The sequence below is a fragment of the Urocampus carinirostris genome, chromosome 4, assembly GCF_059441175.1.
Source record: "Urocampus carinirostris isolate Australia breed hairy pipefish chromosome 4, RoL_Ucar_1.0, whole genome shotgun sequence".
In the NCBI taxonomy this organism is placed as follows: domain Eukaryota; kingdom Metazoa; phylum Chordata; class Actinopteri; order Syngnathiformes; family Syngnathidae; genus Urocampus; species Urocampus carinirostris.
The window spans coordinates 39011680-39030604 of NC_142352.1; the positions used below are offsets into that span (position 1 = coordinate 39011680).

At 43.2% G+C, this 18925-nt stretch overlaps 1 protein-coding gene across 2 annotated transcripts in view; it reads right to left on the minus strand.

Moving 5' to 3' along the window:
* Positions 1-14394, minus strand: part of phlpp2 (PH domain and leucine rich repeat protein phosphatase 2) — a 70413-nt gene extending 56019 nt beyond the window's left edge. For both annotated transcript variants that reach the window (XM_088334479.1, XM_088334478.1), the window contains exons 1-3: positions 14027-14394; positions 7470-7750; positions 2497-2630 (exon numbers count right to left, since the gene is read on the minus strand). In XM_088334479.1, coding sequence (XP_088190605.1) covers positions 2497-2630; positions 7470-7750; positions 14027-14176 — 565 coding nt within the window. In that variant the 5' untranslated portion in view covers positions 14177-14394. The remainder of the gene's footprint in view (positions 1-2496; positions 2631-7469; positions 7751-14026) is intronic.
* Positions 14395-18925: the final 4531 nt, after the last annotated feature.

Genomic DNA, 18925 nt, shown 5'->3' on the forward strand with positions numbered 1-18925 from the left:
TAGAGAAGGGACTGCACATGTGAGTTTTATCATTATTGTAATGTTGTAAATAGGTTTGTCTTTACCATGGAGAGTACTGACCTGTCATTATAGAAATATAAAACGAAAACTCTATTACATGTTATATCTATTCAGTGTTAAAAGTTTCTTTCCTGTTCAACTTGACAATTTGGGGTTTTGTTTGTCAAAAGAACCAAATATTTACATGATATTATAGATATTAATTATACAATTTGTTTGCAAGGTATTACTTTGCTGAGCGTCTGCAGACGCAGAGTGAATCACACAGTTCCCTTGCCTCAATACAGAGGGCGATAACAAGACCAAGGATTCTGATTTAATGTACACCTCAGCCTTAAAGAATTGAATTGGTGATTGTATTAGGAAGTAACAGAGAGTCAAGCTACCCAGTCATTTTTTTCTCGTTGCATAGACTTTTTTTCATAATGGATGATTACCTATCCCTTAATGTTTTTTGTCTATATTTACACTATTTAACCTATTACTGTGTTAAGTGTCTGCAGATGCAAGCAATTCTGTTGCTTCATGGCAGAGGGCGATAGTGAGACCAGGGATTCTGATTAGGCACACACCCCAACCCCAAACAATAGAATTGGTGGTGGTATAGCATGGATCAATACTGTTGTCCTGGGATCCATATTTCACCCCTCCACACATTTCCTCAAAGCCCCAATCCTCTATGAAGTCAGTTTAGTCCTCTCTCTCACCCCTCGGCCACTCTTTAAATTTGTGATTGACAGGCACACTTAGCACCTCTACATACCTGGCCTGCTGTTGCATTTTGCCTGCAGAAAAGAGGGCCAAATCTACGCATGCACCCTTATCAGAAGCGAAATATGACAGAGGCAAACGGGAAGCATAACGCGGTGTGGACTTTTGATTCCAACAGAAAAGGAAAATGCCAGGTGTCAATTGTGTTGTTAAGTGGTCGACTATTGTGACAAATTATGTAAACACATGAAAAGAGCTCACCCTACACAGAGCAACCAAAATGTAAACATCTTACTGTTCATGAACAAAAACATGTAAATCCGTTGTCACTGCGGCGACAGAGCCAAAAATGTTTGTTTGTCACAATGCAGATTTGGGGGGTTTGACTCTCTTGGCTTGTTTTAGTGGTGGTATTTCATTTTCTGAGTCCAGTCATGTTTGTATGGCCCTAAATCACAAAAGGTCTCAGAAAGAGACTACAGACTATTACTGACTCTTGACTATTATTACACCCCTGATTTAAAAACCTACATGAGGGCTACATGAGGGCAAGGAAAAACTCTCTAGAATATAAGTGTGTTTCAATGCTAGATTTAAACACTGTTAAATTTTTTTAGATTGTATTGTTTACAGTATTTGCACTTTTTGACCTTATTTTCAAAATTGTGTACATTGGAAGGTATTGTTGACATTGTTATATTCGTATTTTTGTTAGTGTCCCGACGGATCAACACCTTATCGTGGTGGGGCACTTTGCGCGTCTCCATGACCCCTAGAGCTATGTCGGCGGGAGTCTCGTACTCCTGGTAGGGTTACCCAAGCCGAACAGGTCAAAGGGTAGAGTCCAGACTAAGAGTGATCCCAAAAGCTGGTGGCGGCACGCTTTGAGGCGGTTTCCTACAGACCTGGATCCCGTTAGCCGCCTGCAGTTGTAGAAAGATGCCGGTCGTCTAGGGTCTCCCTTGCCACTGGAATCTTCTTTACAATCAAGATAGTGGCGTTGGGGAAAGCGCACCCCTTACGCCACTTTAAAAGCCATCATTGCGCAGGTATCCTCTTTTACCTGAGTCTCCAACCACAATCCAGGATCGGACTGTTCAAACATCAGCAGACTCACAAATAAAAGAAGATGGTCATCATCGAATCGATGGACAACCCCAACGATTTTTGTTACAACGAAGCTTTTTAATTTGATTGTCTTGGCTTTTGTTCTGAAGCAATTGTAATTAAAATGTTTCTCAAAAATGATTCTATTGTTAAAATTTGAATTAAAGTTGTTTAAAAAAATATGAAATATTTGTAGTGCTCAAAATCTCTGTCATGTGTATATCTTAAACATAAACTAAAGGGCAGTTATCTGATGATCATGACAATTCTAGGCAGAAAGAATCGATGTTGGATTTGTATCGATCAATACCACCATGTACTTACTTGGATCGGTCTGATACAACAATTCCCAGTACAGCCCAACCCTAAAATCCAGCCTGCCAGGCTAAGCTCCGCCTTCACTATAAAAAAATCCACAGTAATACAGCAGCCTAATTAGAGGAAAAAAGCTAAGTCATTGAAAACTAAATCAGTCACACTATTTTGTGATCCATTGGAAGAAAAATTCCCGTATGCTTTCCCAAAGCTCGCAGCAACGGTGTGACTCCACCCATCCGTTATTTGGCTGACCCTGTGCGCTTTCATAGAATAAAAAAGTGGACCTCTATTTCGAGCAGACAATGAAGATGGATGATGATGACGATGATCGGTACTCACTGCTGTAGAAGCGAATCAAGCAACTCAGGTCTGAATTGGCAGCCTCTTGCTGCACTCGCACCGGGTCGGCATAGCCAATCATGGCCAGGTAGTCGTAAAGCATCTGGAGGGGACGCTCGGTGGGCTCCATCCGCCTGTCGCACAGCACATACATGCTCCAATTGGATGACAACAACAGCACAAAAACATGCAAGGATGATTTTGGTGGGTTATTATAAGTGGTAGGTCGTCAGAGCCTGCAATGCCTTCTTTGCTTGCGTTAAAAATATCTGAATCATCCATCCGTCCATTATCTTCACCGCATATAAAATTTTTCAACCATCACTATTCTTCTTTGTCTTTGTCACAATGGCTTCATTTTTATATTTAATATTATACATTGTGTATCTATTCACTGATTGTATTTTTGTTCTTTATACAAGAGACAAAGTTGCATTTGGTAACGTAGGCTCTATCTGAAAAGACATGCACACTATATCCAACTGAAGAGTAAGATTTTTTGGAACAATTGATATCCCTCAAAAGTTACTCGTGGCCTTGCTCTTGCAGCCCATTCTTATAAAGTAAAGATGGATGAGGTTCCTGACCTCTATGTATTAGTCAGGTTAATTTAATAGGACACCTGTCCTACTGGGCCCACCATGGGCGTAACCAGCCAGTTTTTGGGGTGCTCAAGCACCCACAAGTTCAACCCAAGCACCCCCAAAAATGAACTCTAAAACAAATAAAAGGGAACAACGCAGCGTCAGAAATACTCCACTGCCTTGAAATAGTTCAGTCCATTTTATTCCTAGCACCGCTTTCGCCCCCCCTCCCCGCTCTTATTTGGCTGGCTAGTGTCACTTGCGCCACAGCGGTGGAGTCTGTGAAGGCTCCAGTGTATTACGATAAGAGTATGTTATCCAGTGGTTACGTTGAAGAACTACCAATACCATGACTTTGTTATCGTCAACAAATATTAGTCCTCGTTTTAGCTACATTGAATCGGATGCAACAAAGATCCGTCTAGCTTAATTGTTGTGTATGTATAGGCCATGTGTGTAGTCATGTTCCCAGCACAAGAATGGACATTCACAGTTTTATATGTAAAAAAACACCATGTTCAGGTGGGAGTCTGTTACCCACATTAACTATAACGAAATACACAAAACCTCCTCCTTATTTTTTTGTATATGGTTGATAGCGCTAACCAGTGGATTAGTTTGAAGTGTAATGTGATGTTCATAAATGGGAAAGGACACTCCTGTATAGTGTTGAATAATCCAAAATCACTTTAAGTGAAATGAAAAACAGCGACCCCTGAAGCTCTGAACCCAAAATCAACCCTAGTGCCCACTCTCTCTCCCTTTGGAGGAAGTAATGGTGAAGCCTGGGAATCCTTCTTGGCTGCCCCTGTCACACCCAACCGTCCTAAGGCTTTGCAGTAGGATCGTCCAGCAAAACCCCTGCAGCCGACCTCTATTGGCTCAAAGAAAACTCTGCACTCCTCCACCAGCTCCTGGTACTTTGCGTGTTTCTTTTCATTGGCTTCCTCAATGCGCTCTTCCCACGGGACTGTGAGTTCCAGCATGATCAGGTGTTTTGAAGTCTCAGAGGTGATTATCATGTCTGGTCGGAGCGATGTTGCTGATATATACTGGGGGAACCTTAGTTGTTTCCCAAGGTCGACCTGCAACTGCCAATCAGAGGCAATGTGGAGGAGTCCTGATTTTGTCTGTGCACAAGCCCTGGGTTTCTCTCCTGCCTTGATGACTGCCTTGCTTGTGGCTTGATGGTGTTTGCCCCTGTTGACTGCTAGGGCAATGCACTCAGCAACTGCTTTCAGAACCTGGTCATGGCGCCAGCGATAGCGACCATCAGCCAGGGCCTTTGGGCAGCTGCTGAGGAGGTGTTCCAAGGAGCCTCTTCCAGAGCAAAGGGGGCAAGGGCGTGTTTCTCTCTTTCCTCACACATGAAGGTTTGCTGGGCTTGGTAGGACATCAAAAACTGCCTGCACAAGGAACCGGACACGGTGAAAGTCTGCTTGCATGATGCTTGACCAGGTCACTCTGCACTGTAATGTGTTCTCCCACCTTGACCATGCTCCCTGCTTCCAGAGTCCGACTGACCTGCTCACCTGCTCTTCCTCCACACCTGCTCGGACCTCTTCCTGGAGAAGATGGTGTCTCTCCTTCCCTTGGGCTTGACTCATTTGGTCTTTGTAAAGAAGCCCAGACCTGCTCTCCCCAATGCCAGGACCACAACCAGTAGTTGACTCTGCCACCTCCACTTCCTTCTGAGCTCTTCACTTCCTTCCGGTTCTCACTTCAACCCCACCTGATGACACCTTGCTGTCCTTGGAATCCCTGTACTGAAGAGCCTCTCTAGTACGTGCCACCTTGAACTCCTCAGTGAGCCTGCTGAAGGGTAGCGGGACGGTATTGCTTGTCCCGTACAAAGCAGCGCTGGTAAGGCTGCGGAGAAGTCCCAGCCACTTCCGGAGAAAGCTACTGATCTTCCTTTCGAGGATCTCCACAGTTGACACCGGTATTGCATAGACCAAGAGAGGCCACAAGACCCTGGGAAGAATAGAGTGCTGGTAGATCCAGGCTTTAAATCTACCAGGCAGGCCGGACGTGTCCACCTTGGTGAGCCACATTGCCAGTTGTTTAACAGACTCTTGGATGGCAGCAGAGTCTTTCAGAGTTGAATCAAAGAGTTTCCCCAGGCTCTTAACTGGGTGTTGCGAAATGTTTGGGATCTCAGTTTTAGAGATGGAAAACCTAAACTTATCCATCACCTTCCCCCTCTTCAGAACCATGGATCTTGACTTTGAGGGCTTGAAGCTTATCCTCGCCCATGTTATGAGTCTCTGCAAACCCTGCAGGACCCATCAACTCCCAGGGACAGATGTTGTGGTGATGGTAAGGTCATCCATATATGCTCTTATGGGAGGCTGGCGAACACCTGATCTGGATATTGGCCCTCTGCATTCCACTTCTGCAGCTTTGACTACCATGTTCATTGCCAAAGACCAAAAGGATTTGGTTTGGTTTTTGTTTCTGGTTTGAACACCTTGAACATTGTTTTGAGACATTTCTTTTTCATGGTTTTAGTCAATAAATACCATCCTTTCTTGAGAACAAACAATGACCTGACCACCAAAGGACCCAGCAGGAAGTGGCTATCTACTCTGTTCCTTTTTTGGTATCAAAGGACTGTCTCCCATGCCCGTCTCTGTCCCAGCAGCAAAAAGAAAGTCCCTCAGGCCATTTATATTTTCTGTTCCGGAGGAATGGAGAAGGTCCTACGGCTGCTTCTGTTACCTGTCCCAGCGCCGGGGAAAAGGTCCCTTGGCCACTTCTGTTTCCGGTTCCGGCGGTAAGGAGATGGTTCCTTGGCCGCATCTGTTTCCAGTTCCGGTGGTAAGGAGAAGGTCCCTCGCTCGCTTCTGGTCCCTATCCTGGCGGCGAGACGATTTCTGTCCTGGCTGCAAGGTGAAGTTCACTTTGGCCGTAAAATGACCCTCGACCATCCAAGTCCAAGTGGCGATGGGAGTCCTCATCTGCTTCTGGCCCTGTTCAGCCATTCCGTGTTATACAGTGAAGGTCTGTTTTACATGCAGCTTCCACCATTTTTGTCTTTGTCTTTTTTTTCCTGGTTTGTCTGCCAACTGGCACTTGAGCGGGATGTAATGTCACAATCAGGTATGCCACCTTCGGGTTTGGAATTGGACACAAACTTATCCATAATTATTCCAAGCTTTTGGCAGAACCTTGGCTTTTGGTGTAACAAAGTCTAAGTTAAACAATGATTGTTAGATGATTAAAAAATATATATATATATATTTTAGGCACAACCGGCCTGAAATTCGGATCTAGTCGGATCGAGCTTAGGCTTGTGCTTATGATCTTACCTCTCGGATGAAAGTGGTGGACAAAACCTTTTTTACGCTTGCGAGAGGGTTACTCTCTTCAGAGATGTCCGACCTTGGCCAATTCTAATTACGTATAGTGTCTTTCATGCTGTAATGTGAATGGACACCTGCTCTGTGTTCTTCTACATCTCTCCTTTGTTTGCTGACAAACAATGAATCGTTCTCTCCTTCTCTGTTTCTCTCTCTCTCTCGCTGTCTACCAGTCGGCAAGATTTTTAATCGAGGTTCGCCTCAAAAAAAAAATCAAGTAATTTCAAATACGCATTGGGTTTCTCTCTCTCTCTCTCTCTCTCTCTCTCTCTCTCTCTCTCTCTCTCTCTCTCTCTGGTTCTGGTCGGATGAGAATCAGGCTGAGAACTGAAGCCATCTCCTTATGAGCAATTTTAATGTCTTTTGTCTCTTTTCGTGTGTTTTATTCAGAGATGTAAGGTAATAGACCAACAATAAAAGGTGCAACACTACTTTGTAGATTTTCAAATGTAAATGAATGCGCTTTTCGAGTCAATGAAGACCTCCCAATGCGCTTTACAACGTGCTTCACCTTTACCCATTGACACACACTCACACCCCGATAGCAGCGTCAGCCATGCAAGGCAACTACCTGCTTATCGGGGGCATTAGGGATTCAGTGTCATGCCCAAGGACACTTCGACATATAACACGGAGGAGCCGGGAATCAAACATGCGACCTTTTGATCCCAGGACAAGCGCTTTACCACCTGAGCTACTGCCGAGGGTGGTTCTGGTCCCCATTATTCGCAAAGAACAAATAAATGCTGTACATACATACTATCGTTTCTTATTTTTTTCTAACTTAAAAAGCAGCTTCTTAGGAAAAGCATTAGGAAAGCATGTAAAATGGACCAAATGGACCGTGACATTTGAATTGCAGAAGAAATATAACTGTAATCCAGATTCAATAAAACTCTGACTTTAAATCTCCAAGATTTCTGTTATCAATTATAAACGGACCAGATTTTACCGGCAGGCAGAAAGAGGCAATTTGAGTACATCCGTCAAATTTGCAACGTCTGACAGGAAAAACGTTATTATTTACCTGAGCAGATCACCGTGCAGTTGAACAAATAGGTCTGGTCCATCCCTCTGGGTGCACATTTCCTCCACTGTGGTGCTGGTGGAGCAAAGTACTAGCTGCAGGTCGGGCTGAGGATTAGCAGAAGGCTGTGGTCCGGAAGCAGCCAACTGGGGGTCCGCATTGCCCCCATACAGACACACACAACCCCGCTGGATGTCGCTTTTCAACCAGTCTCGTTCCCTGGACCCGAATCGGCTCTTCCTCGTCATGCAGCCGCGGCTACCGGCCCGCTTCACGTTGCGCTATGAGCACAAGCACAAACAAGGTTATAACTCATATGACAATTACGGTACTAACAAACTGCAGCGCTGCCGAATATTCAGGACAGTATTTCGGAACGGATAGAGAATTTTGGGAATTTCCCCCCAAAAAATCCTAGTTGCATTTAGGAGTGCGACTCTAGGTTGAAGTGCTTCTTAGACAGTGGTTTTCCACTTCAGGACTCATCAATTCACCCTCATGACAAGCTGTGGCAAATATAGAGAAAAAATGCCACTTCTATAAAAAGGAATTTGTAGGTTAAAGCAGAGATGGTGTCTTCACCTCTTTTTCAAAAGAAAAACGACCAACAAAACCAAAACAAATTCAAGTACCTTAGTCACATAAGTCTACATTGTATATAAGTCACCCTGCTTTAAATAGCCACACACTAAAATAAATTCTAAACATTATTATATTGTGTTCCTGAGTGATATGTATTAATTTATGTAGGTGACAAGGAATAATATACTGGTAAAAAAGCTAAAAATATAAGTAATATATTTAAACCATTCACTGTACCTTCAAGCAGCCTTTCAATGGCACTAGTACACCATTTTATTATGTACCATTTTAGTTTGCAATTATTTCTTTCCGCAACTGGATCGTTGTGTCACTTATTTCCACATTTGCTTCCTCTTATCACTAACTTTTAGCGGACTCATAATTACAGGCAAAAATAGGAAATAAAACCAACAAAATCAAAATAAAACGAGATGTGTTACTTAGATGTCATTATTGCCATCAACTGTTAAAGAGGAATTATACCCACCGTTCTTTTTAATAATATTTTTCCGGGGCAAAGGCCCACGACCTACTGAAAATGGGTGCGAGACCCTCTTTAGGGTCCTGACCCACCAGTTGAGAAACTTTGTCTTGACAAAAAGTCTTCAAACAACACATTAATAACTTTATTGTATACATTTGGTATAAATATTGCTGTTAAATATTTGAACATTCAACAGATTTAGTGATTAAAATGTAAATCGTGATGGACAACTGGTATCATAAAGCACTAGTGATATTGATTAATTCCTCTTTTGATTAGACATGTTAAACCCAGCACGGCGGCACAGTGGTTAGCGCATGTGCGGCACAGTTCTGAGATAATGAGATTGAATCTTCCTGTGTGGAGTTTACATGTTCTCCCCGTGCTTGCGTGGGTTTCCTCCGGGCACTCCGGTTTCCTCCCACATTCCAAAAACATGCATGTCAGGTTAATTGGCCGATCAAAATTGTCCCTAGGTGTGAGAGAGCGAGTGACTTGTCTCAGTGTGCCCTGTGACTGGCTGGCAGCCAGTTCAGGGTGTCCCCTGCCAACTGCCCGAAAACAGCTGGGATACACTCCAGCACCCCCGCGACCCTACTGTGTGTTAAATTGCCAAAATATATGTATTTCGCCCAAAAATATACCTTTTGACGTTAACATATTTGATCATAACATAATTTTAAGAATTACACGAAGAGTTTAATTCCAAGTTAAAAGTTAGTTGTATAAATTACCTGGTTTTTGTGCTTGTTAATGAACTAGATTTTTTTCAAAAAGCCATGATTATGTTTTTCACAGCACAAAAATGCCACCATTTTTTTTTCAACCTTAAAGCTCAAATATTACACTAAGGCAGTTTAGTCAGATAATAATGCAGAAGTGTTCTACCATTTAGAGGCAGGGGTCTCCAAGCGTTTTGAGTTGCAGGCTGCATCGGTTTGAAGAAATTTTCACAGGGGGGCGGGAAGGAATAACATACTGTAGCTGATTGATGTATTTCATTTGGTTGTATAGCTAGAAATCCGATACCTCGGACACAAATGAGGAAAAAAGATAACATAACCAAATCCATTTTTTACATTTGCAATTGTCATGATTACCGATGTGAATCACCTGTGCCCGCTCATTTGGCGCCAACCGCTACGGGTTCTGATTGGCTCCCTGTCCCTATTTGAACCCAGTCCTCTTACTCCCCTGTTGTCAGTCCGTCTGCGAACTTCTATTTATACTAGGCAAGCCTTTTTTGACCCCGACTCCCGCCTGTCCCGTTTTTGCTCCCGTTTGTCTCCGGCTATGACCTGTTTTGATCCCGACCACCTCTGCTCTCCCGTCCCGGCTTACGACACATTTTTGATCCCGACTACGTCTACTCTGCCGTCCTGGCTTACGACTCGTTTCCGACCCCGACCACGTTTTTGCTATCTCTGTCCCGGCTACCGACCTGTTATTCCGTCCCTGACACCGCCATCGCTCGCTACGGAAGATCCACTCCGAGTGCGAGAGCAACTTGCTACCCGCGTCCAGCGAACACCGGATCATGGGTGCAGCCCTTCTTCCTTCTTTCAAAAAAACTTGTGGTAAACGTTACGTAACTGGGTCCTGATTCCCTTCTGGTCCTGACAGCATTTGCCTACACATGTTGTGTTTTTTTGAATGAAATTTGATATCTTGATGTATAAAAGGAATGTAAGAAAAAAAAACATTTCCTAAAAAATGTAGCCGGCTATTTATATATTGGCCATGAGCGCGATTAAAAATATCATTTTCATGGAAGTACAGGCTAAGTGTAAAAGTATTTCCTTAAACAAAAACTTCTGTTTTAAATCAAATAACACCTGAATGGGCATTTGCACTAAGGTCTCTATTTGATAAAGGGTAGTCAGAATTTCCAGATAAAATGCGGGGGTTGGGGGGGTGCTTGTTTGACTAAAAGCGGCTTGTTATTTCCTCATGCTTCTCTCAGCATCGTCTCGCGGGCCGGATTATACTCGTTGGCGGGCCTGCTACGGCCGTAGTTTGGTGATCCCTTATTTAGGGCAGTCATTTAACACAGATAATTTCAATACATAGGTGCTTATAATGTAGTTTTTCACAAAGTCATATCAGCAGAGAAAAGGGGGGTCTAGATACCCATTAAGGTTAATATGTAATCACTTAGACTCTTTTGCTATACATATATGAGGCCCATCAAGTAACAATCCATATAAAGTTCTCAGGCAGAGGCTATTCCAAACACAAATGAAAACAGTCTTACCACAAAAAAGACTCCCATTAACCATAATCAGCGTGTCACAGCTTTTACAGTCGCATTATGACCACACACTCAAGTCTGGCATGCGTCAAAATTGACCAACTGTTAGAATAACAGGCATCAGAATTACTATACAGTTATTTCCCATCACAGAAACTACAATACCCAGGTCTTAATTCATTACTTGAAATGTAACCTGTCCTCATCCTAATTTAAATGTTGCCTCCACTTTAAAATGTCAGCATTTGTGTCATAGAGTCGTACCCTGACTGTGCGCTCGTAAACACAAAAACCAACACGCTGCCATTAGCATCTGTCAAGGATACGCCTTGACCTTTCCCACTCACAATATTCATGGGCAAGTCTGACAAGGTGCAAGTCACAAGATTTGTGCACTGACCTATCGAGATGTCATTTGGCACATTCCACTAAGCATTTGACTTCATTCTCTTGCAATATTGACTCCAACATAAAGAATCTGACAGACGTGTCTTACCATGTTAAAACGATTGTTTAAGCAGGGGTGTCCAAACTTTTCAGAAAGAGAACCAGACTTGATAGCTGTAAATGTGCGAGGGCCGTCTATTCAGCTTAGAATAGTTTGAACAGCCTTTAATAAATTCACCCTCAGTGAAAGGCTTGCAGTGCTCGGCAATAAGCGTCGCTAACTCGTGGCTCAACTTTGTAGCATTTTCATTTGACTCGCAGGGCTTTGTGAAAAAGTGCTGCCATTAAAACAGCTTCCAGTTGCTTAACCTTTTCACATTGTTCATTTCCAGTTGGCTTTTTGTAGTCTGCATGTTTCGCCTGGCAGTGCTTCCTGATATTATATTATTTGAAAACATACACAGTCTCTTGGGAATTTAGGCGGATGCAGTTCTTTCAGATTTTGGTAAAAAATAATACTCCGATTTCCACTTGTCCTGACAGTGGCGGCCCTTACAGTTAACTTTCCTTTTTATATTTACAGTCATCATGTCAGAAATGGGGGGGGCCTAACATTCGCACAGAAAGCTAAGTGCAAGGTGGCCAAAGAGCTATTGCCATCATCTGGTGATATGGAGCTTATTTTCTTTTCTTTTTGGGTACAAAATTATTTTATACTGCAGTCAATATTTCTGGTGGGCCAGGAAAGATATGATCACGGGCCATAACTGGCCCCTGGGCTTGACTTTGGGCATGAGTAACGTGGAATGCCTCAAGGCTCAATTTTAAGTACTTGATTGTTTGACTTATATGTGTTTCTTTTAGTCTGATGAGACAAGCCTATGTGTCTTTTAAACATACCAGTCCGATGGATGCTTGTGTTAAATATTTCCAGACATTAAAAGCTTTAGAACAATGTCTATCTCTGACAAAGACAATTGACTTATATTTAAATGGTTGGTCCTGAGGCACAGTGATTTGTCCATTGGCAACTTGGAATTAGCAATTGTGTCATTTTGCATACGTTCTAAGAAGAAATATTGCAAACTTGTGATAATCATTACATCTATCTTAGTGTGCTGCACCACCATTTGTGTTAAAATGTCCATAGTTTTAGGGATTAGCACGTCTGGAGTGTTTCCCTCTGGTTGTTTGCATTTAACTCAACTTCCTACTGAGGCATTGTGCAATTTTATATTTAATGTAAACTTCACCAGTTTGCAATAAAAAGTTAGGAGAAGGAGCCTTCCTTTTAAAATACTTTTATCACACGTGAGCAAAGCAAGGGTGGTGATAATCCATTGCAGCCTGTTCTTCCCACAAGGGGGATTACCTCATGTGTGGTCCCTTCATTTTTATCTCATGTTGAGGTTTTTGAGTCTTTCCTTGCCCTCATGTAGGTTTTAGATCAGGGGATGGTGTAATAATAGTCTGTAGTTTGCAATAATCTGTGGCCTGTGCAACCATTTGACACTCCTTGTGATTAAGGGCTATAAAAATAAACATGACTTGACTTGGGGTCTAATTATGTATATCTGTTTGTCTGTGTGTTGTGTGACTGTAATGGAAAAGGGGGAAAGAGTTTATGTGACCACCAACTTTCACAGGCAGTCCAGTACGTTACCCTAGATGTGAAAAATGCCCAAAAAAGCTGACTCAGCACTTTTGGTTTTGTGTACTCAGCATTTTTGTTGTCTCTGTGTTTATGTTTGTGTCTGTCTACCTAAGAAAAAGAGGAATGACTTTATATAAGACCACCATCTTTTACAGGCCTTCAGGTAGGTTATGCTAAGTGTGAAAAATGCCCATAAAGCTGACTTGGCATTTTTGGTTTTGCTGACAAGGCAGCTTTCCTAGAGAGACACTCCAAAATCCCAGGAAAGAACAACATTGAATATTGACAGAATCTTTCACAGGCAGCCAGGTATGTTACCCCAGATGTGAAAACTGCCTAAAAAAGCTGATTGCATTTTTGTTTTGCTGATTCAGTAGCTTTCCCAAAAAGCTATTCTACTCTCTCAGACCAGAACAAGTTTGTCCAGGATCAAAATCTTTAGCATGTAATAATAGTTTTAAAAGGAAATGCCACTCAAAAATGTTTTTTCCTTTCAACCTGGATGATTAGAACATGAAATAGGCTGCTCGATACGAAGGAAATTGAGTTCCCTGCCACCTTAGAAAACTGAAAAGGGTCTCTCTACTGTATTCCTTTTGAGCTTGCAATGTGATGTCATTCAGTAGATGATGTCACTGGTCACATTATAAGGTACGCCCAATCAATACAACCAGAAAAGGAATGGTTGCCTTAACATTAATCACACTAAATAAAAGTCCTGATTGAATCTTTAATGGACTCGTAATAATAATGTAGTAGTATTTGCTTTTTTATTGTTTTTTTTTTTTTGCTGCATCACGATGCAAGGGTTTCCTAATACTTTGCCCCCTCACCACAGTGCAATTTTGGACAAATTATGGAATAATGCTAAAATCACAGCCTCTGACACTATAGTGACACATACACCGTAAGCACTCAAGTGGTGAACGGTTTTCCTAATAAAGTGGCCTTCGCGCCTCTTAATCAGTGTGAGATATTTGTGCACGATTCCTGCAATTCACACGGGCCCCGATGTGAACGTTCTACGAATAAATCATCACAATCATCATTATCATTGCGAGAGCACGTTACGTAATGTTACGAGTATCCCATGCACTTTGCCCTGTCATGCAAGAAGAAGCCCTGCAACGGATGACACCAAGTGCATAAGCGAAGAAAGAGAGGCGTAGAGCGGGGGCATCGTTGCAAATATCACCTGCCTTTAGCACTCGTATCCCGGCTGGGGCTGCGCAGGCTCCGGTGCGGCAACCGCGACCCCCGACGTGGCTGAGCCCGGCTCGGTGGAGCACCGTGTCCGGCTGCCTGTCGATGCAAGCCCCGCTGCTGTCAGGCTGGTCCTCCATCGCCATGGGTGCTCGCTATTCGCGGAGACCGCTAGGATTGAAGTGGCGATGTGCTGCTGCTGATGATTCCCACCGGGAGGCGTACTTTCAGCCGGAGCGCCATCTTAAGCGAGCCCCCGGGAGTCGACTGCTGCCTGGCTGCCTTTCAGGGGAGCCTCCGCGGACTGATCAATAAACATGACGTGGGCGGGCTCAATATTAGGCAAACCGCTGCCCCATTCGGAGGGAAAACACACCCACACCGTTCACTAATGGCTTGATTTTTGTTGTTGTGAGGGTTGCGTTCCAAAAAAGTCAAAACCCACGACGTAGAAATTTATATAGCGCTTTTCAAGTCAATGAATTCCCAAAGCGCTTTACAATGTGCTCCACATTTCCCAATAGCGGCCATGCAGGGTATTAGGGGTTCAGTGTCTTACCCAAGGACACTTTCGACATGTAACACGGACGAGCCGGGATTCGAACTGGGATCCCTTGATCCCAAGACAAGCACTTTACCTATGTCAAGGCAACCATTCCTTTTCTGGTTGTATTGATTGGACGTACCTTATAATGTGACCAGTGACGTCATCGAATGTTTCAATAAAGAAACATTTATTGATCAGTTACACATAATATATACGACAGTAACAAAATAACAACTATAGATCTACAAATAAAAACACAGAATTGCAGTTGATTAAATGGTCCTTATCGTCATTACACATTAGTACGAAATTGAAGGGCTTATGCTTCCATTGTAAGAAAGCAATGAAGAGAGCAACCGGCTAGCTGCGCGCTAGCATCAGGGATCCTGGGATAGAACCAGGTCTCCGTGATGATTAAAATAAGAGAGTCACAAATGTAGCGGTTTCCCTCGAGTTGTAGCTCCAGGTCATTGGTTTCATGGGTAATGGATCTGACGATGGTGAGATACAGACTCGGCAGGGGGGAGTTGTTGAGTAACCCCTTTGTAGACCGGACCTGCAGCCTCGCTATTGCTCCTCTTCCAACACCGCCTCGGTCTCTTCCCGGACCTGATAACAATCCAAAGATTGGCATTTAGCATTTCTTTGCGTGATTTAAACTTTCCTCGGAGTACGATTTCATTACTGAATTTATTTCAAATTTAAAAAGCCGCCGAAATAGTAGCTGTCGCTGCGCATCGCAGTATGTTTTGTTGGACAAATTGAATTTTGCGCTATCCCCACTGTTTGTTTGACACCATACTTCAGCCTATCACTGTTGCGCACACAGACAGTGGCGAACAAAACTTTTACCTGATAGCAAAAGGCTGGCTCATTTCAGAGTTGTCTGACCTTTTGTCTGACTCAACACAACAATACATTTACTTGTGCAGCTTGGTCACTTCAAGTTTATTGATTTGGTAGATAACTAGACAATCAGAGTTTGTGAAACCGGTGACATTTACGAATGCCCATTAGCAGGCACTCAGATACCAATTCGGAACCTGATTGGCTAAACCAACAGTTTTCTCAAAGACTGATGTTGCGACACACGGCCCTCAGGATCATTTATTTGTGAAGGTGTCCGGGTAGAATTCTGAGCCAAGCAACCACTACTGGCTGAAATGTGATTGGTTAAATTCTTAAATACAAAAGCACACATCTCGAAGAAGTGCAACCAGGTAGAAGCAATGAAAGGAAGCTGACACACAATTTGGAATTATTGAATAAGTATTCATGGTAAAAATATTGAATTGCATTGTCTTTATCGTCATTAATATCAACGTTGTGAAACATTGTATGCAAAGAGATTAAACATGAGACTCCAGGGTAAACATGTAATAAAGACTTTAAAGAGAAAAAGACAAAAGACTATCAGCATAAATACGCAAAATGTATTTACAACTTAGTGCTTAGAAAACTGTCCTAAGTTATAATAATACAATGAAAAAGAATAGTGTATTGTAACAAAAGTGCAATGAAAAAAGCGCAATAACATTTAGCAGCAACAAAAAAAACAAAAACAAATCATTCACAAGGAATTTCTTTTCACAGTTTCATTTAGCAGCAAAAAAGAAAAGTTTGTGTGCTTGTTCAGGGTAGTGATGGCCCTGGGGAAGAAGCTGTCTCTTTAAAATCACATGATTTAGGTATTTTCTAGGCCAACGAGAAGGCCTTGCAGGCCCTGACGGCCCACCAGATTTAAATATCTTGGAGCTTTCATATCAGAAGAGTCGTCAGAACAAGAAATCATTGCCAGGATAAGTCAAACCACAGCTGCACTTGTCAGATTTAAACCCATGTGGAGGGTCAAGAACATAGCCGTCAAATCAAAGATTAGACTCATCCAAGCGCTGGTTACTTCCATCTACCCCTACGCTTGCGAGACATGAACTCTCACAGCATAACTGGGAAGAAAAAAATCCAAGCCATGGGGATGCAGGAAATTTTTAGGCATCAGCTTTGTGGCACACGAGACAAACAAAATGGTGCACAACACCATCAAAGGGCACTACGAAGAACTGTTTTCTACTCTGCGCAGACAAAAACTTCAGTGGTTTGGTCACGTCACAAAATCATCAGGACTGATCAAGATAATTCTCCAGGGTACAGTCCAAGGGGGCAGGAGGAGAAGAAGACTGAAAAAGAACTAGGCCGACAACATCAATGAATAGACCGGTGCCAACTCTGCCACAACACAAACTCAGGCCCGGAACAGTCAGCGGTGGAGAAAGCTGTCCAGCGTTGTCCTCATTACTGCCCCAACCGCCCAGTCCGTTAAGGGATCCTTTAACATGTGATTATTTCTGTCATGACAGAGAGTGAAAACCCCTGATAAAAGTTGCACAGAGGGGGAGAAAAGACAGGCTGTTTGGAGAAAAAGCAGTTATAACATTTTACTCCCTGGAGCTCGAAAGCAACAATTGCGCAGATCCAAGTTGGCCTTCAAAACCATTGCTATATTTGTCCAGTCAAGTCTTGTTTATTTGTATAGCCCTTAATCACAAGGAGTCTCAAAGGACTGCACGGACAACAAACTATTACAAACTACAGTTCTGCCGGTTGCCTATAATGTCCCAAATCACGTCGTCGTGTTGCATGTTTTCTGACTGTTCGTTGCGATGATTTGAAACTTCAGACTTCTTCTAAACAACCTGAGAAGAAAGAGAAATGACTCGAAAGAATTTGAGGGAGATTCGATTTAACTTGGTAAGAAGCACATGGGCAAGCAACGTCAATCATCCTGCCCTCCCAAACAGACTACGAGACTTGTCATGGATGGTGGCTCATGAAGTTCTCCCAGTCAGAGCTGTAATGCACCACCGAGGAATGTCAGCGACTTCGACGTGCCCTCGACCTGGCTGTGGCGCCCAGGAGTCGGTGAGGCACCTTTTTTGTGAGTGCAGCGCTGCCAAGGTCTTGTGGACAATGGCCGAACAACTAGGAAAGTTCCCGGACTTGCCAGCAGGAGAGGTCCCTGATGCACAGTACGTGCTTTACGGGGTGAGTCGGTCGAGGAGGCATCGGAACGACTTTGCCAGGGACTGGCTCACTCTCGCCGCCATCAAGGACGCCATCTGGACCTCCAGAAACCTGCTGGTATGGAGGTGCAGGCAGATCCCCCCCGTGGCTGTGCTCCAAATGGCTGCAGATACCATACAATCTGCGAGCGGCGGGCCTAGGACGCAGCCATAAAGAAGACTCGTCTGTACCCACCCGGAGGGGGGAGCCGGAGCTACGCTGTGGGAGTCCCGGCAGCAACGGCCTGGGTTGTGGAACCCAGAAGGGAGAGGACCCACGCAGAAGGGAAAGGACCCACACAGAGGACTGGAAGAATGCTGCTTGGGAGGGTGGGATGGCAGAGCTATGCCCTTGCACAATAGTATTGCCTTTTACACGCTGGTTAACTACTGTTAAAAGAAAATAACTCTGAAATTGTTTAATTGATGTTGGAAATGTCAGGAAAAAATGTTAAAACGTCATATCGTCACGTCATATTGTCAAATATGAAAAAATTGTGAATATGCTTGATGGCTGTGTTTTGCTGCTGTTGGTGTCAGTGGATTTGTTCAGACCGAGGACAATCGACTTTGGCCTGGACGGATCTATTGACACTAACAAAGATGTTATATAATGAAATTGTGAATATGTTTGATTTTCGAGAAGGTTTGTTCAAACCTCACTTTGTGTTTGCTGTTAAAAACGTAATATTGGAATATAATATTGTGAATGTGCTTAATTGCTGTTGAGATTGTCATGATTGTTTTCTGTTTTTAGTGTCAATAAATTTGTTCAAACCAAAAAAATTCACGGTAGATCGTCCTCAACCTTCTCCTCAAAACTACCGCCATCAAGGGTGTCTTCCTCATTATCGGAACGCACCTTTACTTAACAATGTATGCATAAACTTAGAGGTTGCAGTCTTTCTTGGCGCACATATCCTACTGGTCTTAATCTTACCTTTTATACTCCAGCGCCGCTGGTGGCCGTTATTACATAAATTGGCCGCTTCACTGAATAAGCCGCAGGGCTAAACATTTGGGAAATAAATAGCGGCTTATAGTCCGGAAATTACGGTACTTCTGAATAACTTGTGACGTCATCCTCAGTTTAGCTAACTGTAGGTCAATTGAGTGTGTCTACTCCAAAAAATGGCCTCAGCTTGCGTCTTTGCATTTACACTGCATTCAAAATGGAATGGAACGTTACCCTGCTATTATTGCACATTTTTTTCTCTTCCAACATTAATACTTTGGTGTGCATTGTGCAGCATCCCAGACGCATTCGATCAAAGAAAAACAAACTTAGC